The sequence below is a fragment of the Trypanosoma brucei genome, chromosome 9 (genome assembly GCF_000002445.2).
Source record: "Trypanosoma brucei brucei TREU927 chromosome 9, whole genome shotgun sequence".
In the NCBI taxonomy this organism is placed as follows: Eukaryota; Euglenozoa; class Kinetoplastea; order Trypanosomatida; family Trypanosomatidae; genus Trypanosoma; species Trypanosoma brucei.
Window position 1 is genome coordinate 2,594,498 of NC_007282.1, and position 25,693 is coordinate 2,620,190.

General features: G+C 43.4%; 3 protein-coding genes and 4 pseudogenes across 3 annotated transcripts, besides 14 other annotated features; 1 reads left to right on the top strand and 6 right to left on the bottom strand.

Annotated features, from left to right (window-relative positions):
• The first annotated feature begins 1,435 nt into the window (after window positions 1–1,435).
• Window positions 1,436–1,477: a sequence feature (AT_rich).
• A 1,632-nt stretch (window positions 1,478–3,109) lies between these two features.
• Window positions 3,110–3,829: a repeat region.
• Window positions 3,830–3,923: 94 nt separating this feature from the next.
• Window positions 3,924–4,334, top strand: Tb09.244.1630 (hypothetical protein, unlikely; the record flags this gene model as incomplete). Its single annotated transcript, XM_822653.1, has 1 exon — window positions 3,924–4,334. The coding sequence occupies one exon, from the start codon at window positions 3,924–3,926 to the stop codon at window positions 4,332–4,334; it is 411 nt and encodes a 136-aa protein (XP_827746.1).
• Window positions 4,335–5,361: 1,027 nt separating this feature from the next.
• Window positions 5,362–6,740, bottom strand: Tb09.v2.0240 (annotated as a pseudogene).
• Window positions 6,741–7,916: 1,176 nt separating this feature from the next.
• Window positions 7,917–9,355, bottom strand: Tb09.244.1620 (annotated as a pseudogene).
• A 198-nt stretch (window positions 9,356–9,553) lies between these two features.
• Window positions 9,554–9,801: a repeat region.
• Window positions 9,554–14,798: a repeat region.
• Window positions 9,562–14,535: a repeat region.
• Window positions 14,499–14,563: a sequence feature (A-rich).
• Window positions 14,564–14,798: a repeat region.
• A 731-nt stretch (window positions 14,799–15,529) lies between these two features.
• Window positions 15,530–15,575: a sequence feature (AT_rich).
• Window positions 15,576–16,215: 640 nt separating this feature from the next.
• Window positions 16,216–16,252: a sequence feature (AT_rich).
• A 134-nt stretch (window positions 16,253–16,386) lies between these two features.
• Window positions 16,387–16,440: a sequence feature (AT_rich).
• Window positions 16,441–16,449: 9 nt separating this feature from the next.
• Tb09.244.1600 (variant surface glycoprotein) lies at window positions 16,450–17,979 on the bottom strand (the record flags this gene model as incomplete). Its single annotated transcript, XM_822654.1, has 1 exon — window positions 16,450–17,979. The coding sequence occupies one exon, from the start codon at window positions 17,977–17,979 to the stop codon at window positions 16,450–16,452; it is 1,530 nt and encodes a 509-aa protein (XP_827747.1).
• A 109-nt stretch (window positions 17,980–18,088) lies between these two features.
• Window positions 18,089–18,109: a sequence feature (AT_rich).
• A 629-nt stretch (window positions 18,110–18,738) lies between these two features.
• Window positions 18,739–18,822: a microsatellite.
• A 237-nt stretch (window positions 18,823–19,059) lies between these two features.
• Window positions 19,060–20,563, bottom strand: Tb09.244.1590 (annotated as a pseudogene).
• Window positions 20,564–22,639: 2,076 nt separating this feature from the next.
• Window positions 22,640–22,676: a sequence feature (AT_rich).
• A 58-nt stretch (window positions 22,677–22,734) lies between these two features.
• Window positions 22,735–22,755: a sequence feature (AT_rich).
• Window positions 22,756–22,902: 147 nt separating this feature from the next.
• Window positions 22,903–23,304, bottom strand: Tb09.v2.0250 (annotated as a pseudogene).
• A 513-nt stretch (window positions 23,305–23,817) lies between these two features.
• Tb09.244.1580 (variant surface glycoprotein) lies at window positions 23,818–25,470 on the bottom strand (the record flags this gene model as incomplete). Its single annotated transcript, XM_822655.1, has 1 exon — window positions 23,818–25,470. One exon carries the CDS (start codon window positions 25,468–25,470, stop codon window positions 23,818–23,820), a length of 1,653 nt encoding a protein of 550 aa, XP_827748.1.
• Window positions 25,471–25,693: the final 223 nt, after the last annotated feature.

Sequence of the window (25,693 nt, forward strand, 5' to 3'; positions counted from 1 at the left end):
GCCGCCGTAATGGTCGTTGCTAAAAAGCTTCGTGCATTGTCGTTGCTATTTGGTAGTTGAACCGGGTTCTGCCGCTTATGTTGTGAAGGTTGCTTGTGGTCTCTGCTGTCACTCACTCGGTATAGGTTTTTAAAATCCGAAAAATTGGAAGAAATATGGCTTCCATAATTCGTATATTGCGTCGGCAAAAAACATTTGGTCTGGTGGGAGAGATAGCACTTTATTCAACAATTCACCTTTTTCTTCTTTTTATATTTAAAATATCTGTTTTTTTTAACGGTCTCCGCGAGTGACTCTGAAAGTGTCTGCTAAAGTTATGGTGCATGTGCCGCCTGCGCTGTTCGGTCATCTATGGATTGCATTGGTGCACAAAACTCGCTTTCAAAATCCATGCAGAGTACATGTTGATCCCTTATCTGCTCTGCTTCCCTTGGGAACTTATTTGTGAACCTGGCTCTGTTGTGCCTTGCGTATGGTTGAAAACTTCGCCTATTCACTACGTGTCATGGTATAGTGGATTGTAGGCTAGTTGTTAAAACTGCTTTGTTTTTTCCTTCTTTGGTTCTTGTTGTCCGATATGGTCTGTTTTTTGTGGCTGTTTGTGGTTTTCTATCTGGTTGCATCTCCTCTTCTTGCAGGTTGAGCTGGTATTTAAATTCCCCTCATGTGCTTGTACCATTATTGGTTAGCATTATCAGCGTCATTAATTTCGGCGTTTGCTATTCTACCGCTGAAAAGCCGTTGTATCCTCGGAGTTTTTCAGAGTGATAAGAGCCAACACTGTTTAAGCTGGCGACAGCGTACAGAGTTCTCTTTTGCTCTGATCATTGCTTTCTCTTCCTCTTGACATTTTTGTGCTAGTAATTTGCTTCAAGAGAACGAAAGGTGGCGTGCGAGGTTGATTTTGGATATCATTTGTTGGTCCTCAACGGTTGAAAAAAAGGAGCACGTACCACTGCTGTATTTTATGCTATGACGATATAAAATGCAAGCAGTTACACTACATTGTTTGCAGTTTATAATTCCGATCCATATTGACCTATATTTGTATCGAAAAAAGATTTAAATTTATTGTGTTTTCTCTACTCTATCAGCTTCAAAAATGCGTGACAGCTTTTGACTCAAAATAAAAAATAATGCTTTTTGTTTCTCAAGAACTTGAGTGGCCTTTTGGTTTTTTCCTGAGTTGTACGCGACAGTATTTAAGCTCCCTTTTAAGTTTAAGTAATTTAGTCCACAAAGCTGCATTTGCTTTATTGATTTGCACCATTAGTTTTGCGTCAGAAATAACGCTTAAATTAATTAATCGCTCTCTGAAAATTTTTAGTGTCTGTCCAGTATACCCACATGGAACTGTTGTTGTTTTATGACAAATTTTTTTACTTCATAAACCTCTTACAACGGCACATAAATACTACACATTAACAATTTTCGCTTTTTTATTTTTATTTTGATGTCTTTAAAAATTTTAAAATAACATTTTCCTTAAAATTTTTCTTGATAACATCATATTGTTACCCACGAATATCTTCGACTGTTAGTATATCCAATGACAAGAAAAACTTCAAAATAACATCAAACTTACCTAATCCCTTCTGCCATATTCTTTTGTTTCTGAACATTTTTATTTACAGCTGGATGTTTGGATCCACTATAAGATCAAAAAATACAGTTTACACCATCTTTGGCTTTTTCTATCCTTTTTCAGTTAAATATGGAGCAAAATCTCCACCTGCGTAATTTGCTTCTTTTATGTGCTGTTGCGCATGTCTTAGCTTCATGCTGTACTTACTTTCCTCTTTTTTGTTTTCTGTTGCTTTTGCGTGTAGTGTACCGCCTTTATTTTGTTTGCGAGGTCTTCCACTTTGTCATTTCTCTGGAAACCGCAATGCAAAAACACAAACTGAAACGACATGGATACTCTCAGTTTCATGAAGTGTATGATCAGATCCTAAATGCGTCGTAGCATGGTATCTGTCACTTCTGTAGGATCCGTTTTAAGTGCCATTAATAAAGATAACATGTCTGTAAATATTGCCACTTTCGTTTTTATGCTCTCGTTGATCTTTATTACTGTTTTGAGTTTCATAAGTCCTGCATCCATGGCTACACACTCGGCTCTGTAGCTTCATGCTAACCTGACTGCTCCTTTTTTCACTTTTACCGCATTACCTTGTCAAGGATGTATTATCGCGGCGGCACCAGAGGGTTCGTCCAGTATCACTGACCCATCTGTCCACACTTGGTAATTGTAGTCTTTGAGTTTACGTAACTTTTGAATTGTGTGTCTTTTCTCGCTGTCGGAGGCATCAGAATGGAGACCATCTGGTGCTGTAGTGTTGAGGTATGGTCTCCTCGCCAGTTGCAATGCGCTTGCCGTGTGTGGTTCCTCCGGTTCGTCTACTTCCTCATACAAGTATGACACATTCTCCAGGAGCGTGCATATCATATGACTAGGTGGGAAGATTCTTTCCACTGTGTCGGATGATGCCTTACTATTCGCCTTCCTTGTTCAATAGTATTATATTGCTCGTCTATGAGTAATATAATCTATCTGGTGAAGGAGGGCCTCCTTTATGACAACATGCCTGCTCGCTTACGTTGGAACACCCGCAATAACATGTGCCTCCTGCGCTTGCACTCGTTCAAGCTGCTTTTTGTCTGATTGAAAGGCATTGAACCACCATGCCGCAATACCATAGCATAATTTTTCCTGGATTAAGGCTAAAAAAAAATGCTCTAACACTTTCTTTACTCGCTCCCTATTCAGGTGATGCAACAGCCCTTAGTTTCATTAATCTCATAGTTGCTGCTGTTTGCAGGGTGTGAGCATTTTTTCTTACTCAGTCCTTTGTTTGGCTGCATTGTCACCCCAAGGAGTCTGTGGTTTCTTGTCTAATTTAATCTGCGCTCTCCTAGAAATAAGTGTAGTGAGTCGCGGTCTCTCACCACAAAGAACATGTATTCCGCTTTTTCTGAAGACACATCCATACAGTCCTCTCCTAACCAGCTCACTATACAATACATCCCTGTTTGTACCGTCTGCCGAATAGCTTCCTGGTCAGTTTTAGAGCGTACTATCGTGAGGCCGTTTGCGAAGAAGCAGTATTTAAGGACTGTCATGGCATTTAGTTTCGCACTGAGAGAGTCCATTGCGATAATGAATAGCAACAGCCCCAACACGGAACATTGTGGAACACCACACGTGAGTTATATTTTCTTTGAGAGGGATGTTGTTTATTCGTACTACTTTAGTCCGTCCCTCAAGGAAATTTGCAACCCATGCAATAAAGTGCATGCCTATCTCATATCTTTTTAGTGCATCCATTATGCACCCGTGATACACAGAGTCAAATGCCCTCGCATAATCTGTGAATACCGCTGCAGCTGTTTCTCCTGCTATTCTATGTGTCACGAAGTCTGTGAGTGCCATCAGGGCCTCTAACTTAGACCTCCCTGGACGAAAAGCGGATTTCTGTAGTTGCGCCTTACATTCTACCGTGTCTCGTATGCGTCTCGCTACAATCCTTTCTATTAGCTTACAGAGAGTGCTATTGAGCGTGATGAGCCGGAATGATGACATACACTTGGCAGGTTTGTTGTTCTTGAGTAGTGGGACGATAACTCCATGCTTCCATTTCTCCGACACCCGGTTTCTCTGTAGGCTACAGTTGAATTGCTTGAGGACACGTTTCTTGCTACAGCGTCCTAATTGCTTCAACCATTCACAATGTATATTGTCCTTACCGGAGCAAGTGCCTGAAGAGAGTTCCTTCAGTTCTGTCTCAAGTTTTGCAATCGTTATTAGTGCGAATTCTCCACTCACTCGTTAACGTGTACTCATGTGAAGAGCATCTGGTGCTTTTGTCGACCTCTCTCGATACATCTGTGCTAGTTTATTAACTTGCTGTCTACATGTTAAAATGTGGTCGTTTACTACCAGAACCGGAGATGTCAGTGGATTCGATGCGTCAATGGACTTAACTAAATTCCAACTTTTTGTATCGGTCACTGACATATTTGACACATTTTTCTTCCACCGTTGTAGGGATTTTTCAGCGAGAACCTTCCTTCTCTTGTATATAAGGGAACCTCTCTGTGCTTTTAACTTGTATATTCTTTTATTGTTGTGTCAATACGGTCAGTTCTCGTGTCCAAAACGGTGGCGATTCTTCCTTACCTTTCTGTGTTTTTTCTTTGTTGCTGTGCGAATGCCTTTAGCCACAGCCTCATTCATAGGATCCACATTCTTTCTTGATTTCCTTAATTTTTACACCATTGTTACACTATACACTTTTCTAAACTTCCGTCAATTTGCTTTGTTGCAAACATAAAACACCTTTAGTGGCTTTGTAATGGCGATAATTTCTACACCAATCCCAGTACACACCTCGAACGGTTATCCGGTAGTGGTGACTATCTGGACTGAGTTTTATCTCCCATCTTGTGACTTCGCAGTCTCTGTACATCGTAACGTCGGGAGACGACCTGGTTTCCATGTGAGCCGTTCTTCTCGTTGGTGTTCCATCATTTGCAATTTTGATATCATTTTGTATACATCAGTCTACAATGCATTCTCCTGCTGTATTATTGGGGCGAAGCGGGTCCCATAAGTTATGATGTGCGTTGGTATCGAATCCTATTATTAGTGATACAGTTCAACTTTGAAGGCTTTCAAGCGTGGAGTTAGTGACATTTTTGTTCTGTGGGAAGTAAGCTGATTTGACAGTTAAAGTTGTATCAGATGAGGACATCAGTGTTGCCGAGACTCTTTCCGGCTGTCTTTCCGTCCTACGGACATTGGATGACTCCCACGCCATCTTTGATTATAATGGAAACATTGCAAAAATGTGGAGAGCGTGCCATTTCCATGTGTTTGTATCCACTAATTTTCAATGCGCAGTATTCTTTTGCTGCCAAGTGAGTCTCCTGCAATAAACAAAAAAATACCATATCCTCGTGGAGCTTCTTCTCAAGGCCATTCGCTTCACCTTGGAGCAACCCCCAGAATTCCACTGGAATGCACAAATCATGGGACAGGGATCCTGTTCCATATCTCCGTTAAGAAGTAGTAGAAGCCGATGTATCTCAACTAAGGCACGCCTGCACATGCAAAGGAGCAATCTAATATATTTATTCACTCCAGAGTGCCGATGCTGCTACTTTCTCCTTTTTTGGTCGCTGAAAGCCTGTTACCAGCCCCAATCCTGTTGAACTATGTATAATGCGTGCACTTGGCTTCATCCTGGACGAAGTAATAGACCCTGGAACTACGATGAGGTGGCCGACGTCACCAGCGATATTTCATAATTTTTATAAAATTCAGCAAATAAATTTTTGACAATAATCCTTAAAAGAAATTCAAAACAGAAAGCTCATAAAATATGCAGCAATTAAAGAAAACTTCTTATTTACAGGAAAATTGGGATCTTTGCAAGTGCTACTTTTCGATTTACAACTGATGTCCTTTTCGCAAGTTCCTTTGTCTGTTCGATGTTTTGAACATTTCTCTTCGTTTTTGTCGCCTCCTTGAGCTTTCGCCTGTGCACCTTGTTGTTCTTTTGCCTTTTCGGATATAATAAGCATTTCTTTCTTTATAAGCTGCACTTTCGTCCCATTTTCATGGTGGTTTGCATGGCGAGTTATTCATGTTGGAAACCTTGCACGCTTGTTCTTTAGACACTCGTTGCTTTGCGGAAGGACTTGTCGTTGTTCTGGCCCCTTTAATTTAGTGTAGAACCAAAAAACCGTGTTTTCTAGGGCTGCCGACCGGGAAAGTAACGTCTTCGTCGCTTCTTTTGTAGGTAGGTGCGCCGCGTTTCTGTTTATGTGGTCAATAGCTCTAGCTCTGGTGTTATTTGGCTAAGCCACGGCGTGTCCGTGTCACTTGTTACTTGTCCTGGAAGTTTGCCGTTCCATTTGTAGCATCCTTCCGTTTCTCTGTTGGCCGTCACACGAGTTTTTGAATGCCCCAGGTAAGAATTAGTGTCATCTCTTGTGACGTATTTCACGACGTCTTTTAATATTTCTGTTGGTGAACTTGCCAGTGCATTGGTGTCGCCGTCCGCCATGCCCTTTTTAAACACTTTTTGTATTAGACAGTCTGTCGGTTCAGCGTTATCCGCCCAGTCCACCGTGGCTCTGACACCTTTTCAGCACGTGTGCTGAGTTTCGCCTGATTTTGAGCCGCACACACGGGCTAGTGCTGCTGCTAGCCCTTTTGTTTTGGCATCGTTTATTGTCTGTTGCGCTGCCCTCAGTCGACTGTGCGTGAGCTGTGATTTGCTTAGTATTGGTACTAGCACCGTTAGAAATTTCCTTTTATGCGCCGCAGTCAACTTGGCAGTTGCAGCCTTCAAGTCGTTGTGATTATTTGCTTTTATCTTATCCAGTGGTTTTGCGCCTTCTGGCCAATTGGTGTAGAGGCTGTGCTACGGTTTTGTCTCCTTCAAAGTCTCTGGTGATTGATTCTGACAACTTTGCTTGTCGTCTTTGTGTTTAAAAACCTGCAAAACTGATGCGTTCGCAGTACTGAGGTTTAAAGCGTGCAGTTTGTTGAATGCTTCTGACTCAGTTGTCGTCGCAGTAGACTGTTTATAACTAGTTGTTGCGGCTGCCGCTAGCTCGCAAAGCCGTCGGGCCGCTTCCCTGTTGCCTACCGCTGGCACGGTTTCTGTTACCTGTCTTGATTCAAAAATAAACGCTGTTGTCAATAATACTGCTTGCTTTTCTCACATCATCCCTTGCTTTCGACTTGTGCTGGTGAAGGTGTGCAGTTTGGGATATCATCGTGTTATTGCAGCGGAATGCACCACATGTTCATTTGGTAAAAAACTGCAGTTCCTTTGACTTCCTGTAGCTGCACGTACTGATCTTCGCACTCCTATTTCAGTTAATATCCACTTTAAACAAAGTCTAATATACTTTTACGATCTAAATACATATTTCCTTTTAATTCTCTTTATTTTACACTCAACTATGTAAACCACAGTCATTCTATTATTTTTGATTCATCCTGTTTTTAACAATCTTAAAAGGAGAATCCGCCATCATATTTAAAATTTCAGTCGCCCCCATCATATATACAATAGTATCTATCCATCTTTGAGTAAAATAAACTGCGTTAGTATCTTCAGTATTATTTTCTTCTGTGCTGTGCTGCGCTGTCGGGAATCTATCCGTTACATTCTGTATTTCCTTTCCACCTTTTAGTTTTCTGTCACTGTTTCTGCGGAAGGTTTGGCGACTCCATTTGGCTTGTATGCTGCACTTCGTCTCTTCATTGTTGCTTCCTTGGTCACATCTTTATGTATTATAATGACAATTTCTATCTTTGTGTTTAAACTTGCGCATATTCCATTTCCTTGTTTCTATCTGTTTCTGTCTTTTTACTTGTCTTCAATAATAATATTCCACTCGCTCTCTAACGCTCTCCATCCCTCTTCCACCCACCGTCAAGTTAGGTACTTAGTCAAATTTTACTTGTCCCACTTTTTTTGGCTACCTCTATTTTGGATTTACAGTAATTTTATTCTACAACTCATATTATAATATCAGTATATACATGCACTTTCAACACACTTATATGTGCTTAGTGTTACTATTTTTTTTGCCTAACTGGTGGCCATAAAATAAACCAAATTAAAAAATCTTCGTTATATCTCTCACTTTTCATCCCTTCACACGCTACTGATTTACAGCTTTACTCCATGTTCATACCAAAATTCCATGTTTTTAAGTATTTCAAAATTTTTATATTTTCATCTAAAAGTGTTAAAATATATTAAATTTAACAAAAGTTTACCAAATTATTTTAAGATGGAAGTTTCATAAATTTCATAAAGTTAGCAAATCAAAAAAATATTTAGAAGCTTTTTATTATAGAAGCAAAAATTCCAGTCAAAGAGGGTCCTTTACTAGAACAGATTTGCTTCCTGTGGTGTTTGAGTTTGTGCTTGTTTTTGTTGTTGTTGTTTGTGAAGAGTATTTTCGCATTTGCTCTCTCCGTCATTATATTTGCACCCAAGTTTCTTGTTGCAAGAATCTTTTTCTTCACCTGTGCACTCCTCTTCCTTTACTTGGTTTTGGGGTGTCGCTTTAGTTGCTTTTTCTGCTCTCTTCGCCGCTTCACCTGAAAAATAGGCCAAGGTTAGGGCGTATTTTTCTGTTTCCACGGCCTCTTTAACGCTTGTTTCCACTGTTGTGTCGCCTCTTGTAAACTTTATGTTTCTGTCGTCCACTCCTATGAAAAAACATCCTTTAGTTGTTTACCTGTGCCACCAAGTATCTGTTGGACTTTCTTTTTGCGTTCACCAGCGTCTTGTTTTAGGGTAGTAACATCCGTTGTTGTTGTGAGAAGTATCGTCTGTATGTCGTTGTCGCTGGCGAGCTCATCCACTGTTTCGTCCTGTAGTGTCTTCACTTTGGGGGACGAGCCCCGTTTTAGTGTACAGATTGCATTGGCTATCGCCTCGGCTGTTGTTAAGAAGTGGTCGCTGTTATTGTCTGCGGCTACACAGCTTGCGCCGTCTAAGAGTTTGATGTCCACTGGTTGTAGGGTTTGCTTGTGCAGGGCCGCTGATGCAAACGCTACACCGTTGCTAACGCTTGCTGCTTGTGCATTGTCGCCGCAGCCGGCCTTGCTGTTGTGCTGTGCCTTGCTGCCTGCTGGCGTTCCTTTGTGCTAGACTTCTATTTTGAGGTCGGGGAACGCGAAGTCAGTGATGGGCGTCAGTTTCACTTTGGTTATCTTGGCCAGGTCTGTTGCTGCGGCTGTTAGCTTATTTTTTGAGGCAGTTGTTACTTCGCATCGTTTGGTTGGAGTCGCTGCCAGTTTCGCCCGCGCCTGGCACTTGCCAGTACCGGTCGTAAAGTATTTGTTGCTGTCGTGCTCTTTGGCTTTCGACTCCGAGAATTTTGCCGTCTCTGTCGCGCCCATCCGCTGTAGCGCGGCGATGTTTCGTTGCCTTTTTGCCAACAGCGCCACGGCTGCGCCGAGCGTCTGTTGATGCTTATTGATGTCTTTTAGGACCGCCGCAGCTCGCTGGCTTGCTAGCGAAGCGAGGACTCCAGCTAGTATTGACCTCATGCCTGGCGAGGATTTTGCCGCCGTTAGTGTTAGCATTCGTTGTTCTTTTGAAAGCTCGCTAGCCCTCGTAATCAGGTCGTTCTCTACTTGTCTGTAGTGTTTTCTCACCGCCTCTAACCACTCGCCTTCGTCGCACGGAGTTTGGATGGCGTCCACTTTTTCGTCGGAGTCCGCTGCAGTCGCAGTTGCCAGCAGTAGTGCCATCAACAACGCTGGTGTGAGACCGAGTGTTTGTCGGCGTGAAAATAATACCTTAGTCTTTAACATTGATTTCTGAGTTGTCTTTCCTTGTCCGGTAGTTTGTCAAGGTGGAGGAAATTAGCGGTATTTGATTTCTTGGGCTGCATCTAGTTTGTGGTGCTAATTTATTATGGTTGTAGCTGTGTGAAGATAGCTTTCCGTTCAGACACACGCTAGTTTAAATTCTCTGGTTGGTTTTTTCTGCGGGTTATCTTTGTTTGAAGCCCCTGGCGATGCCGGCCACCTCAACGTGGTGCCATGGTCCAGTACCCCGTATCATCGGGGGAAGCCAAGAGCCAGCAACGTTCCTCTCATGGGGAACACTGCTGTGCTCCGGCTACGGCATCATACAGCACAGGGATCAGCAGCGTCTTGCTGGGACACCGTTTTTCATTTGTCGGTCCCTGGGCACGTGCCAGCGTGCCATCAGCAGTATCATCCGCACTAAGATGCTGCTGTCCGGTGATGTGGAAGAGAATCCCGGCCCGTCGTTGCGCGGGATGCAGTGGAACTGCGCCGGGCTATCTCAAGGAAAGAGATTAGCACTCCACAAAACCCTTGTTGATGAGCGGATCGCCTTTTGTCTGTTGAGCGAGACAAGGATGACGCCTGGAGAGGCGGCTTGCTTTAGCGTTGCTGGCTACCAACATCACGGAATAGCTCGTAACTGCAAAGGAGGTGGTGTATCAATACTAGTGAGGGAGGACCTACCAGTCGAGACCGGTATGGCCGTTATTGGTCGCATTGAACAAGTGCATGCAACAATTCACCTTGCACGTGGAACGGCGCTGACTGTCACGTCGGCATACATCCCACCAAAACACACCTTCACGGCAACTGACCTAGATACGCTTCTGACGACTGACGGTGCCCAGCTCATCGGTGCAGACGCTAACGCACACGCGTTGGCATGGGATCGCGCGAGCCCACCAAATACCAAGGGTGAAACCCTCACACAGTGGTGCATTGACAACCAGTTTCTGGTATGTAACACTGGTGGGTGCACCAGGTACGCGCGCCACCACGGGGAGTCCACCCCTGATGTGACGCTGTCAAGGAATTGCACAGTGTACACGTGGACATCGCTGTATTCTCCCGATAGCGATCACCATAACATATTTTTCGACGTTATCGTTGGAGACGACACAGATGCACTGAGTTGCACGCGGCCTCGAATGCCCATGTACGCATGGCTAAAAGCTAACTGGAGGAATTTCCGTCTCAAGGTTGACGAGCTCTGCAGGAAAATTGGTAGAGAGAAGAACGTCAACACCCTGGAACAGAAATTGAGCTCCGCCATCCGCATTGCGACGAAGGTCTCCGTCCCCCGTGGCTGCAGAGCAACGCCACCACATTGGACACCTGAGCTCGCGAAACTCGATGAAGAGATCGCTGGATGCGGACCCTCCCACCGAAGGGAAAAGTTGGTAGCCACGCGTAAGCAGATCCTGGACCGTACCACAAAGAAGAGATGGAGCACGCTATGCTCCAGACTTGCGGTGTCAGACCGCTGCAGTTGGCACATGGTCAAGAAGGTATATGCGCCACGACCACTAACAACACCGGCTGTACTTGTAGATAACGCGGCCATCACGGACTACCGTCAAGCTGAGAGGTTCAGTAAACTGTACTCGTCCCGTGCAAGAAGGCACCCCGACTCACACCCACCGGCACCAATAAAGACGATAGCGAGTGAGTTCAGTCCCATCACGATGGCTGAACTACGGAGATCGATCAAACTGCTACCGAGTGGATCCGCAGCCGGACCTGATTGCTTATACAACGAGGCACTGCAACATCTCGGCAGAACAGCGCTGAATGTTGTTCTGAGGCTATTCAATGAGAGCCTACGAACGGGAGTCGTGCCGCCTGCATGGAAGACTGGTGTTATCATCCCCATCCTGAAGGCCGGAAAAAAGGCGGAGGACCTCGATTCTTACAGGACTGTGACGCTCACGAGCTGTCTCTGCAAAGTCATGGAACGCATAATTGCCGCGAGGCTTAGAGACACTGTTGAGTCCCAGCTGACGCCGCAGCAATCAGGCTTTCGCCCCGGATGCTCAACGCTCGAACAACTCCTGCACGTCCGCGCTGCCCTCTGCCGTCCCACGCACCAATCTCGTACGGGTGCTGTATTCGTTGACTACGAGAAGGCATTTGATACAGTAGACCACGACAAAATTGCGAGGGAAATGCACAGAATGAAGGTATCACCCTACATTGTGAAGTGGTGCGTATCATTTCTGAGTAACCGAACTGGCAGAGTGAGATTCAAGGAGAAGCTTTCCAGAAGCAGAACATTTGAGCGAGGAGTGCCACAAGGAACTGTCCTTGGCCCAATCATGTTCATTATTGTCATGAACTCGTTGAGCCAACGCCTTGCAGAAGTGCCGTTACTGCAGCACGGATTCTTTGCAGACGACCTAACGCTACTTGCGAGGCACACAGAGAGGGATGTCATCAACCACACACTACAATGCGGTCTAAACGTGGTGTTACAGTGGTCAAAAGAGTACTTCATGTCTGTCAACGTAGCGAAAACAAAGTGCACACTCTTCGGGTGTATAGAGCGCCACCCCCTTACATTGCAACTGGACGGCGAAAGAATAGGAGCTGACAGGATACCGAAGCTTCTAGGAGTAACATTCCAGTGTCAGCAGGGGATGGCAACACATGCGGCCGAAACGAGACGCAAGATGGACTTCCGACTACTGCAGATAGTGTCCATCTCAGCTTCTACATGGGGGCCAAGACGACAAGTACTGAGAGCTTTTTATCTAGCACTCGTACAGGCACACACCATGTATGGCATTGAGGTATGGTACTGGGACGCTTCGGAACGGAGTCGCGACCTCCTCTCAGCAGCACAACACAAAGCCAGTCGCATCATAGCCGGCATACCGCATGGGACGCGCAAAGAGGACTCTCTGCTGGAAGCAAACCTCCTGCCACTCAAGACGACCACTCTTGTGCGCAGCATGAAATTCATGCTGATGTGTGAGTCACGAGGCGGATGTTTGCGGCGCAGTGCTGAAGAAGTATACCACAGCAAACACCCAGTCAGAGCCCAACATTCCCGCATCATGCGGTCCTACCCCCACCTCCGCATTGAGCCACGCGAGCACCCACTAGAGACATCGACGCTCCGCCACAGCTGCCGACCGATATTTCACACGCAGATAAAGCCTGTGTGCGCTGATGACCCTGACGATGTCAAAAGGGAGGCTTCCGAAAAGTGGATTGAACGACATTTTGCACGGAGGGGGAAGGAGCTACCGCGGCGAGAGCACTACGAATTGTGGACTGATGGATCCGTGTCCCTCGGTGAGAAGTCCGGAGCAGCTGCCCTGCTCTACAGAAACAACACGCTGATTTGCGCACCTAAGACAGGAGCAGGGGAACTCTCATGCAGTTACAGAGCGGAATGCGTAGCATTAGAGATAGAACTGCAACGGCTGCTGAAATGGCTTCCGGCATACAGAAGCACACCTAGCAGGTTGTCCATCTTCTCTGACTCGCTGTCAATGTTAACAGCACTGCAGACAGGCCCCCTAGCCGTAACGGACCCAATTCTAAGACGACTATGGAGGCTTCTGCTTCAAGTTCAGAGAAGGAAGATACGTATCCGACTGCAATTTGTGTTTGGCCATTGTGGCGTGAAACGGAATGAAGTTTGTGATGAGATGGCCAAAAAGGCCGCAGATTTACCACAGTTGCGAGACACATGGATCCCCGACATCATTGCTTATGCGAAGCGAGTGCTTAAGTCGGAAGAAGTCCATGAGAACACTCATAGGTTTGGTATCACGGGCAACCACTTTCCAACAAAACATAAGGAAGAACTGACGAGGGAAGAAGAAACGGCACTGGCACGCTTTCGGGTTGGGTCTTCAAGACACTATGGATGGATGTTGCGAAAGATCAACCCGAGTGTGCCTCCACAGTGCCGATGGTGCAACCCGCAACATGCAGAGATAGGGCCAACAATACAAACAGCCCCAACTGTTGCGACACGCACTCTTCAAAGAACCTCCGAACCGACAAAATGTACGGAATGTGATGCCACATACCAATGCCGCTCGAGTGCTGTAACGCATATGGTAAACAAACATGGCTTTGTGCGAGCTGATGCCCTCCGGAGGATCAAATACGGCGATGCAACACCTGCAGTGGATATCCCCCCGGAGCCCCCTCCAGTGGTGGCGATCGTTCCTCTACCATCGAGCACACGAGTCCCGATGAGACCGCAGGTGCTTCATTGTACCATCTGTGCCTCCAAATTCGCAGTGCCAGGCCGACTACTACACCACCTTAGAACAATACATGGCATAGGCAGCGGTAGTTGCCGCGTGAAAAGGGGGCGAGAGAACGAGGACTCAGTGCAAGGAGATGGTAGAGCCCCAGCAGCGCCAGCCTCTCAGGATACACGGAAGCTGCCGTTTCAATGTGACCTGTGCGAGGCGAGCTTCGGTACACGCTCTTCCCTGTCACTACACAAGAAATTCAAACATAAAAGCATAGTGATGGAGGACGGTACCGTGGTGTTGGTGCAATTCCCTCGTAAGCGTGCCCGTGAGGGAAACGTTGACGTCCCGGGGAAGGGCGAGGTGCAGTGCGGTGTGTGCCAAAAAGTGCTCAGTTGCAGGGACTCCCTCATCCGACACTGCAAGGCTTTTCACAAAGGTGAGGGAGTCGAGCTTAAATGCAGCAAAAGCACAAAATTTTGTGCCACTGATTCCCCGCATACAAACACATCCATGTTGGTGTGCCCGACATGCGGAAGGCAGTGTGCTAGCAAAACTGGCCTCACCCTACATCAAAAGAAGATGCACGGTATGAAGGTAGAGCGCGCTGTTACCAGCCAACGCGGCGACTGCGAAGAAACGTCGCTGCACTTGATGAGCTGTCCCGGTTTGAAGGAGTTACGTGTCAGGTTTGCGGTAGAAGGTGAGTGTGTGCAGGATGTATGCTTCTCCAAAAGGCTGGCGCAGTTTCTCATTGCGGTTGAACGGAGCCGGCCGCATGTGAAGTCCTCACCTAAGGTAACAGTCATACAACCCACTCTCCCTTCTGCAACTTCCCCCCTTATTGCCGAGTGTGGAGCTAGCAGGAAAAGCATCGGACGCAGGAATAGTCCAGACACCCTTAGAGACAGAGGAGGTATGCTGTCAACAAGCAACAGAAACAGAAAGAGGAGAAGAGAATAATAAACGAATAACAAAAATAAAAACAAAAGGATTGCTAATTGACATCTTTTGGAGAGTCCGGGGTGAAGGGATTCTCGCCCCATCTGCTGTATTCCGTTCAACTGCGGAGCTACAACAAAAATTATAGAGAGTGTGTGTGTTAGGATGAATGAAAAAGGGAGACTCTGCCACAGTCGCCAGACCGATAGCATCTCAGGGCTCTACGGTGATGGCTGATGGCCGCGCCAGTGGGTGGAAACTCTCACGAAGGCACGAAGAAAATTCTAAAAAAAAAAATTTGTTTGAAGCAACAACGAAGGCCTCATGGGAGACCTTGGCGGAGTAAATTTGGCCGGCATTTTTAGGAAATAGTAAGGGTTGGTATACATCAACTCTCAAAAAAGCTGGTGACTTTGTGTAAAAAAATTAAAAGTCTGGTTTATAGTTTTTTATTTCTAATTTTTCTTCTGTTGTTATTTTTACGATAATTCCTTAAATTTAAGGCATCTATTAGGTTAAGTTTTTACTTAATTTAAATAAACATGCAAATATTTAAAATATTTCCCATATTTATGTTACTGGGAATTCAAATCTAATGGTGTGCAATCCTGTCATTCTCCACTACAGCCTTGTCAGTACGTAGTGGTTGGGCGACAACATAACGTCTTTGCATAGCTCGTATGAGCATCTGCATCTGGGGTGCTCTGAAATCAGGCTTGTGTTAAGTCTTCTTTGTTTAAAACTAGATAATTTGGGTTCGGAAGGCGCCTTCTTATCTGGTTTTGCTCTGTTAATACGATGCATTAGTTTTGATTCACCACAAGTCTTATGGTAACTATTCGTCCACTATAAGGCCTTTGTGTCTGTTCATCATATCAATACGTAATTGAAAGAGTACTATCATTGATTCTCTCAACTTCATATACCTCGTCTATATCTTTATATATGTTCTTTGTTAAGCAGCCTCAGCGTCTTTATTTTTCATGTCCTGTCCGTAGTAAAACATTAGTAGTTCTTTTTTTTAAAAATTCTTACTCTATATATAATATTATATATATTTTGGAAAGTATTGAATAGGAGTACTGTATTTTATGGGAAAATTAGACAATACCTCACGCTTATCCAATTCTTCCACGCATATCTCTCACAGCTCATTATTGAAATGCGCCTTCAGATTAAAAACGAGTCGTGATCATTTTCAGCGTTGAATCTATCCATTTTGCAAATACGGGATAGAAACAGCTTTTTCTGCTCATGTATTTTTTCTTGTGTTTTTTATTCCGCCTCCGAATGCTTTACTCTGTATTTTTTCCTTCTATTTTATCTTCGCACTGCTCCTGCGTGTGGCATAGTGACACCATTTGCTTTATACAGCACACATGCTTCTTCTCCCTCAATTTTACTTTCTTTTCCCTCTTCTGCGATGATGTCAGTCGACATGTTTGTGTCCTAAACTCTTCATATTCCATATAATACTTTTTTATATTCCTCACTTCCTTATTTTTATCTTTCGTTCTCCATTCTTTAAATAGTTTTCCTGTGATTCTCTCTTCAGTTTCTTATTCTTTCTCACCCTCACATCAATTCACTTACTCTTATTGCACGTTAACCATTGCCGTAAGTGTTTCTATTTGTAAGCTCATTCATTACTATTACTGCTCTTATTATAATATTAGTATATATACACTCACAACACTCTCCTATTATTATTATTTAATAAAGAAAATAAAATAAATTAGAATAGCACACATTTTTCACACACTATTATCCTACTACTTTACACCCATATGCCACGTTCATACACATGTTACTAAGAGTCGCACACTTCAATAATAGAGGGTTGAAATATATCAACGTTTAGAAAATATTAGCAAATTATTACAAAAATATTTTTCTTATAAAACAACATATTTATAAATAAAAATACCTAAAATTCTACAAATCCACAAAATCAGAAACAATCGGGGCGAATTGTTTTTTTAGGAGAAAACTGGAGTCTTTGCATTCTGTTCCTTCCCATTTGCAGCCATCTTTGCAATCTTTCTCTGGTTTCCCTTTGCATTTTTCTGTTGTTGCCTCTCCTGTTCTTGCTTTTCCGGTTGTTCCTTCTACAGCCTTCGGTTTGCATTCGCTCTTGACTTTATCATAATTGCACTCTGCGCCTGTGCAACCGCTTTCATTGCCGTTGAACGTTTCGCATAGTCTCGGACCCGCCGTTGTTATGCTCGGCTGTGCTGGTGCTATGCCCGGCTGTGTTGCTGCTGTTAGTGTACCTGCTGGTGCGATGGCAACTTGTTTGAATATTGCTTCAACTTGCCTTCGCATTGACGTTATTTGACGCTGCGTCGTATCTCGGTGAGCCTTCGCTTGTTCTGCTGCGTTAAGCTTGTCCACCGCTTCCTGCAGCTTTTGTTCCCACCCTATTTCTGTTGCCGATGCTTCGCTTGTTGAAGCAGTGGCCTTTGTCAGGTCTATGCAGGCGGTGCCGGCGTGATCTTTGCAGGTGTTGTCGTCGGTTTTGGTTCCTAGGATGACGGCCCTCCCACCGGCGTTGCCCACGTCCCTGTAGAGCCTCTTCAGCGCTGCCAGTCTCTTCGTTATCGCTTCGGCTGTTAGTTTGATCTGCTTGTTTTTCTTGCAGATGGAATCGTATGTTGCGTAGTGAGTTTTCATGTTTCCTGAGCTCCAATCCGAGAGGTTTGGCGTTGAAGAGTCGCCGCATATATCTTTGCTTTGTGTTGACCCTTTGGCACATATACAGACTAGCGCTCCGCAGATGGCCTCGCCAGCTTTTGGTAGTTCGCAGGTTTTTTGCCGGCTGGTGTCTACTTTGACGTTGCACTTGTGGTTGCTTTGCGCCGGAACGGGGTCGACGTTATACGCCGCCTTGTTAAGTAGGGTGGTTACGGCTGCTTTAAGACCAGTTACATGTGCTTTGTGGTTGGTCTCCCAGTTTTTTTTGAGTTTCTCTGCTTCCTCCAGCAGGCTTGCAACTTGTAACGCGGCTGATCTACCGTAGCTTGAAGTTAACTTGACTTCTTCGAGTTTCAGCTTGTCTGGTCGTATATTGTTGTCTTTTGCTTTCACTTTCGCAGTTTCCCACTTTTTCCAGTGGCTTTTGCATGGGTCTGTCGCCGCTTTTCCTTTGCAGGGGACTGGTTCATCAGTTGGTTTGGAAGCGTCATCCGAGAATTGCTTGCTCCAGTTAGGATCTGCTAGTGTCATGTTTAACGCCTCCATTATGGTAAGGTCATTTGTATCTATTTCCTCGTCGCTTAGAGCACTCATATCTGCTTCTGTTAGTTTTATGAACTCGCACAGAGCGGTCAACTCCGCGGCGTTTTTGCTTTGGTCCGGGCCGGCTGCCTCGCAACGCATAGCGCTGCAAACGAGGGCTATAAAAATAAGCATTGAGGGTGCTAGTCTTCGAGTCATCGTTTGCTGTATCGGAGTGTTTATTCGCATTTACAGCCTACTGTTCGCTGGCCTGGTTACTGTCTTTTCTTATTTAGAGGCAGATGCTGTCCCTACAAGAAACGCAAGTGCATATTGTAACGGCTTCATTCTTATCGACAATTTAAAAAAATAAATATATGGCATGAAGCTTGCCTTGGGTTTACATATTCTAATTGACGTTCATTTACAATATACCAAACAGGTTTGCTTATAATCTATATCATTCACTTTCCATTCCATCCATGGTATTTGTCAAGTAAAAAACACCCATATTCACTCTATAAAACTTCGGCCAAGGCCCTTACCGCTTAACATCAACATCCACTGTAGAATTAAAAACATCAGTTGGCACCTTCTCCGCTGCCACATCTATTTATGTATGAAATACATGGTATAATTGATTTATGCTGCTCATCATAATGTACCATTTGACTCTTTGCTGTACTGCTGTGTTGCGTATTCTATAATTTCATTAATTTTTCTTTCCCGCCTCTCTACTACTTCCTATGCTTCAGTTTATGCAGCGAATTCATTTGGAACGCACATTTTCCTATCTACCACGCTCATTGTCCCTTACTAAAATCTTCTGGTATACAATGATGCCCATAATCATATTTGTATTTGAAACTTCGAATATTCCATATCCCTTTCTTTCACGCTGCCTTTCTGACTCACCATCTAACTTATTCAGTTACTCCCATAGGGCGTTTTCAATTGCTTTAAGTGCATTTATTTTGGCTAAGGTTCCGTTCTGCATCACCACGCTTATAATATTATTATATATCTTTATTACAACTTTTCTATCATTATTATAATCATTATTGCTGTTGCTATTATAATTCTAACTAATATACATAAAATAAACAAATGAAGAAAAAGTTAGAGTATTAATCATTTTTCATACTCTATTACCCTGCTAAGTTTCATTCATAGACCACAATAATATCAAAATGTCATAATTGTTACTAATTTGTACATTTTCATTGAATGTGTCGTAATCTATCATATTTTAGAGAAATTTACCAAGTTTTCTCAGAACAGCAAATTTTAATAAATTCCATAAAATTGAAAAAAAATCTTTTAAAATTCTTAAAAAACTAACAATCTCGTAAAGAAAGCAGCAATCAAAGAAACTTTCTTATTTACAAGAAAACTACCACTTTCTCAATTTTCCGTTTCCTTGGCATCTTCAATATCTTTACCCTTTCTCTACACGCAAACAGATTTTTCTTTTTCTTTATAGACTTCTTCGCATTTGTCTTTCGAGACATATTCGGAGAATCTTACAGTTGGTGTCCCTGAATTTCCCTCTGTTGCTGTTCATGCTGCTGTGGTTTCTGCCCCTGTTTTAGGTTTTTATTTCTTTTTTGGTGGCATCATAGTTGCAGTTAGTCTCTGGACATTCTTCTTTTGTTGCGGGTGGGGACTTGCATTTTGACTGCTCTGCTGCTGCGAGTTGTTTTTTGGCAGTTTTTGGTTGGTGGCGTGTTTTAGCGCGGCTATAGCTTGAGCTTGCTTATACGCTACCACCGTTTTCTGTGCGGCCTGTCGAGCCACCCTTTTTAGATCTTCTATTGCGCGTTGCCGCTTTTCGTGGCTAGAAATGTCAGAGATCGCGGCCTTGAGGGTGATTAGCTAGGTTATGCCCGTTCCGGTTCTTCCAATTGGTATTTGTAGTTTATACATCCGTCCTCGTTGGCAGCACTGCAGGTGTCTGCGCCTCCGGCGCCGTAGTAGTAGACTCAGTCGGCGTTTGTGCTCGCGCGTGCTCTGATTAAACTGTTGAATATGTCTTCCAGGGCTCGCAGCTGCTGTGCACTTGTTTTGGTTTTGACTTTGTTGTGGCATTTGGCTATTACGGCCACGAACGCCGTTGGTCCGCTGGCTTCATTTGTAAACTTGTTGCTTATGGTTCCGCCCGTTGAAAGGCACGCTTCCGCTGGGGTGTTGCCCCGTTGCCGCCACAAAGGCAGACTATATCGTTGGCTAGCGACTTGCCGGCTGAGTTAGAGCCGCCGTCGCTGTTGCCGCATGCGTCGGCTCCTGTGCTCCAGAATGTAGTTTCTCCGTTGCCTTGAGCAGCTGTCTGCTTGGCGCCAACCAAAACCGCTTTTAGCTTTGCGTTTGTTTCTGCTGCCATCTTTTCCTTTGGCAGTTCAGCAACTGCTGTCTCTATTGTGTCGATAGAAGAAAGTGCCTGAAGCTGCAACGCGTTGCGCATTTCTCGTCCAGGAAGACGTTCGAGTTTGGTCTGTTGCTTGCCAAGCTTTCGGGTTCCTAGGTCTTTTTGCAGTTTGATTCAGAGCGGTTTGTACTTTGTGTATTTGGAATCATTTTTGTGGTCTTTGTCTTCTTCGAAGTTCCGCTTGAAAAATCCTTCATCTGCTGCCGTTAGGTTTAGGGCGATTAAAGTTTCGAGTTCATTGGCGACCGCGGTGTCTGGGTCCTTTTCTGTTGAGTCTATTCCTTCGCTGCACGCTGCGTAGAGCTGACAGAGCACAGCAAATTCTTTGAGATTCGCTCCAGCAGCTGCTTCTGCACAGTTTGATAAGAGCATCAGGCTTAGAGCAGCTAGTAAGCTGTATGCCAACATATTTTCAATAATGGCTACACTTGAAAAGCGATACTTTTTGGTATTGAAGGAGGTGGTTTCTGCTGTAGTCAGTATCGGGAAACAGTTAGTTTCTTTTGGAGTGTTTCAACTTAACTTTGAGCACGGCTGTGCTATTTATTTGGCGTTGTCCTTTCGTATTTTTCTGGTCTAGCACGTTGCTTCCTACCAGTTTTTGTCAATTTGATTGATTTGTTGCCTAAGGTCTGCTTTTGCTAGTGTTGATGCGCTAATAGTCATCATAGAGATACAATCACTTTTTTTCAGGCGGTTGGTCACTATTATTTTAGTTAAATTTGGTGGTTTCTCTGCAACTGTCTTGTGAATTAAGTAACGACAATCTTGCATATCTACTGTTAGCAATTCTTCAAATTTCAATTTGTTCCTTCTAACTTCCCCAACCATAATGTGTTCGTTGAGTGCTCTAAAATCAATATATGTTTCGAAATTTCTGAAATTGATTGGTGACTTTACTAATTGTTTCAAAGGTTTGTAATCGACAATTTCCTTAACCACGTCCCTAAACAGTGTGGACGTATAACCAATAGTGTGCTATGTAATTTCATCACTAAAATATTTATAATATCCAATTGCTCTGCCAATATTCAATTTGTCTCTTGAAAGCACCTTCATATATTGCAGATACAGTGGTACCCTCACGAAAATATCATCATCTGCCTTCATTATACATGGAGTACTTGGTCTGAACATTTCAAGTGCGAATTTGAACCACAAATATGTTTTTCTGCTCACAGTGAGCTCTGCTTTTCAACCCCAATTACACGCATCTCCAATTTTTTATTCGTTGTTGGATTCACATCGCAAACAGGTAAAATAATAACATCCTGATCCACATAACCCTCTTCTCCAACAACTTCTCTAAGTTCGCAAATGTTATTTGTATGAGGTGAAAGATCATATACTATAAGCAACTTCCCACTGAAATTATTTGACTTTCTTGCAACTTCAGGATAATTCCAACAACTTTTTCCTCTATAAATTCCGTCTGCTAAACCTCTCACCATCATCTATTGAGGTATTCCAACTACAAACAAATAGTCTCCACTTTGCCAAATCTTCCTAAAATCTTGTGAAACAAATTTGCATACGCTTACCTTTTACAATTTCTAGCGAAATGGTTTCGCATTCATTAATCAAGCCAATTATCGACAGCTTCAAACCAATTCCCATAGTAATAAGGACTAAATAACTCACTTTTACATAAATAATTCTTATATAATTCATAAGGTTCTGTTATCATTCTAATGATAACATTAAATATCTTAAAATTATAAAAGACTTTAAAGAGATGTCAGTTGCGACAATAATTTGCTTAGTGAAGAAGCCATGTCTTTACACGTACAAGTGATACATTGATATTATAATGATATAGATATTGAAGGATGTACGCTCGGTGAAGACAGTTTATCTTTCTGCATTCATCTACATTTTTCGTCTTACAAGTTACATTGAAGCACAACCACTCTTACACGCTCCATGAACCCCTACTTACATTGTTATGAAAATTGAAGTAACCAGATACGCTACTTTTCTTCACACATACTATGAATTGTACAACCTTAGCGTAGTCAATAAGCCAAATATCCGCTTTCCTAGAATTTCTATCGGCTTATCTTCTTAACTAAATTTACTATTGTTGAGGGTAATGCCGTAACTCCATTTGGTCTGCACACTAGAGTCAACCAGTCTCTAATTTTCCGCGCCATAACCACTATATGTATAAGGATGCCTATCTTCAAAGTTTCGTTTGAAGCTTCCCATATTCCATCCCTCACATCCTTTTTTCATTTCTATCAATAATAATATTCCTTGCCTTCTTCCGCTTTCTTTCACTTTCATCCACTCACTCCTACCTCACCCTTGCCTTTATTATAGCCCCTGCTATTAAGGCCTTCCGTTTAGTATTCATTAACATTCTTTAACAATATTAGTATATACACACCTACAAAACACTCCTATTATTGCCATTATTATTGCTACTATCATTATCCTAATAAATACAGTTACGACCCCACTTGATATCCATAAAAAAATTGGAAATAAACTAAATTAATATATTACTAATTTTAATATACAATCACCCTACTACATTCCACAGACTTACCTTTATAATACAAAAATTTTACAAGTTCTTATTTTTTAAAAATTTTAATGAATTGCACGTTTTGAAAGTTTGCAATTAAAAAGTGTTAAGATATATCAAATTTTATATAACTTCAGCAAATTATCTCAGAACAAAAAATTTCATAAATTTCATAAAATTGAGCGAAAAATACATAAATTTATAGAATTCTATAATTCTAGAATGCTAACAAAGTAACAAAAGCAGGAGAAATAAGAGACGATTTGTCATTGGCAATAAAACTGGGATCCTTGCACTCTTTTCCATCCCATTTACAGTTGCTGTCCTTTTCACAAGCTTGTCGATTAGTGCCATGTCTGGTGCACTTATATTTCTTCTCATCTTTCCCTCCTTCTTTTGCTGCTTCTTTTTATAATTGTTTTTTGCCTTCCCCACCCAATGTGCACTTTTTACTTTCGTTTCCTTTTAGATTGAAAACGCAGCCCCGACAGTTGAGCGGCTTTAGACGTCTGCTGGTAGGGACGGATCTGGAAGTCGTTCCTTAACTGCTGATCGTAATAATCTCCTAGCTTCGAATAACTCTCTTTTTAGATTATTTATGCTTTAAAAGCAATTCGTTTCGCGCAGCTACACTGCCACGCGCCAGCGTTAAAAACATATATTTTTAAGCCTGGCGCAACTCGAAATGCAGACCGGAAATTCACAAAAGAATAAAAAGTAGTATCGTAACAATGTAGAAATAAAATAAATAGGTGAAAAATGTGAAGGAAAAGTTGCCTACTCTCTGAAGAACCGCAAGCCATAATATAAAAAATAGCCGCTGCATCATTATTAAAAAATTTAAAAAGGTGAAAAGGAAAAAGTAACCCTAACCGCATGACCCTAATCCTAAGCCTAAGTCTGGAAATCCTCTCTAACCTCCCTAACCCCTACAACTAACCTACCTTCCTACACAAAAAAAGTTCGAAAAGAGAAGAAAAAAGGAAGAAATTCTTTAGCCATCAGAAAACAAAATTTTACACGCGCAGAAATTCAAAATAAGTTAATTATTTTAAAGTTTATTCAGTTGTTAAAATATATCAGAAGTTTTCAAATAGCAAGGAAAATTTTAAAAAGAGGGGGGTAATTTCTTTTAAAAAAGCAAAGCCACAAATGCAGCAGAAACCACGCTGAGGGTGAATTGTTTGCTTAGGAGGAAACTAGAATCGCGGCATTTAACTTTGTCCTTTTCATCCTCGTTATCTTTTCCGCTTCTCCAACCACAAACTTTGGTAGTCTTACCTTCATTGGCCTTCTCACAGGTCGACTGGTCTTTATGATCGGAGCATTTGACGCCATCGCCGGTTGTCCCTCCAGTTTGAGTTTGTGTTACAGGGATACCCTTTTCTTTAGCTTTTGTCGAATTAAATTTGCACTTTTTTGTCCCATCAGTTTTTGTTTCGTAACTGCATTTTGGATCAGCATTACATTTTTCTACCTCGGCAATGCTGTTGCAGTGGATTTGGTTTTTCGTGCTTTCATCGTCTTTTTGTTCATCTGACTTTGAAGTTTTTAGCTTTGTGTTTTCGTTTTTTAGCTGCAGTATCAGTGCGCCTTCTATCTGCTGAAACTTGTGTGTATCGACAATGCTCCTGAGTTTAGTTTTTGCATTGACTCCGGCAATCTTCTCCGGCAGCTGCGCTTCGTTTGCCCTGTGTAGGAGATTATTTATGCTCGTGCCAGTCGGTTTTGGGAATACAGCTAGTACCGCAGTCTCAGGCTGCCCTGCTGCTCCCTCCTGTCCATTATGCAGCGTGTTGGTTATTGCTGCTTGTAGCTCGCTTGTTGCTTCCGCGCCTTCGGTTGCGTTGGGTTTCGTTTCTTGCTCTGCGCTGTCGAGGGCCTGTAGCTTGTGCCACGCATGCTGGTACATGTTTCCTGTTTTCGTCGCTGTGCTTGACCCTTTTTTGATTTCTACTGTTTTTATCTGTTTGTCGTCTTTGTTTACTACCCACAGGCCGCCGCCTAGCTCTAAGTCGGCGTCCAGTTTCGCTGCGCCGAAACCTGCGCCGTCTACTGTTAGCAATTTGCACGTTTTGTCTCCGCCGCTGCCGGCCAGATCGGCTTTGGCCGTTGTTGCGTGACTGCTCTTCCATCCGTTTGCGTCCATTACTTCATCCAGGTTTTCGTAGGTGTCGAGTACTGGTGGTTCCAGCTTCCGAGAGCAAGGTGTTTCTCCGATCTTTGCTGGGCCGTGCGCCGCTAGAGTCCCACTGTCGTCCGTCAGAAGGCATCCGTTGCTTGTTGTTTTCGCTTGCGCTAGAATGTTTAGTGCTTCGTCGGCTCGACCTTTTACGTAGATGCTGCTCGCCACGGCGTCGATTGTGGTGTCAACTAAAGTGGTCTTCAACAGATTGTCATTTAAGTCGGCGAGTCTGCTGTACCAGGCAGCTAAAACCACTGCGGCCTTGGACTCTTGCGCTTCTTCTGCCAGCAGCGCGTAAACGCCGAGTTTTGCTGCCGCGAGTCGCTGGCCTTGTGTTGTTGTTATTAATGCCCTTAGTCTTAGCTTTGAATTTGAAGGTACTTTGTTAAGAGCTTCTGCTAGTTGGCATACGGGCTGCCAAGCCGCGGCTTTGAGGCTATCGCCTGCGGCTGCTGCTGCCTTTTCCGCTGACAGTGGTAGCATAATCGCTAGCGCCGCTAGTAGCAAGCATGATAGCGTCATTTTTTGTCTAGTGTTCCTTCTTGTATTATTTCTGGAGGCTTGAAGTGAACAAGGAGCTGTGTTTGGTGTAGAAAACATGACTTATGCCTAAGTATGCAGTGCTGGTCACAGTTATAGTCGACGTTGGTGGTGCGTTCCTTCTGCTTATGTTAGTTGCTTAGATTTTCGCCGCTTGCCCTGGCAACAGCTTAGTTTCTGCAGTCCCGCGCTTTGTTTTTTAGGTGCGTTACATAGGTTTGCGCATGGAACTGATGCCTTCTCTTTTTTACATTAGAGCTATTATTGATTGGTCCCTTTCCGC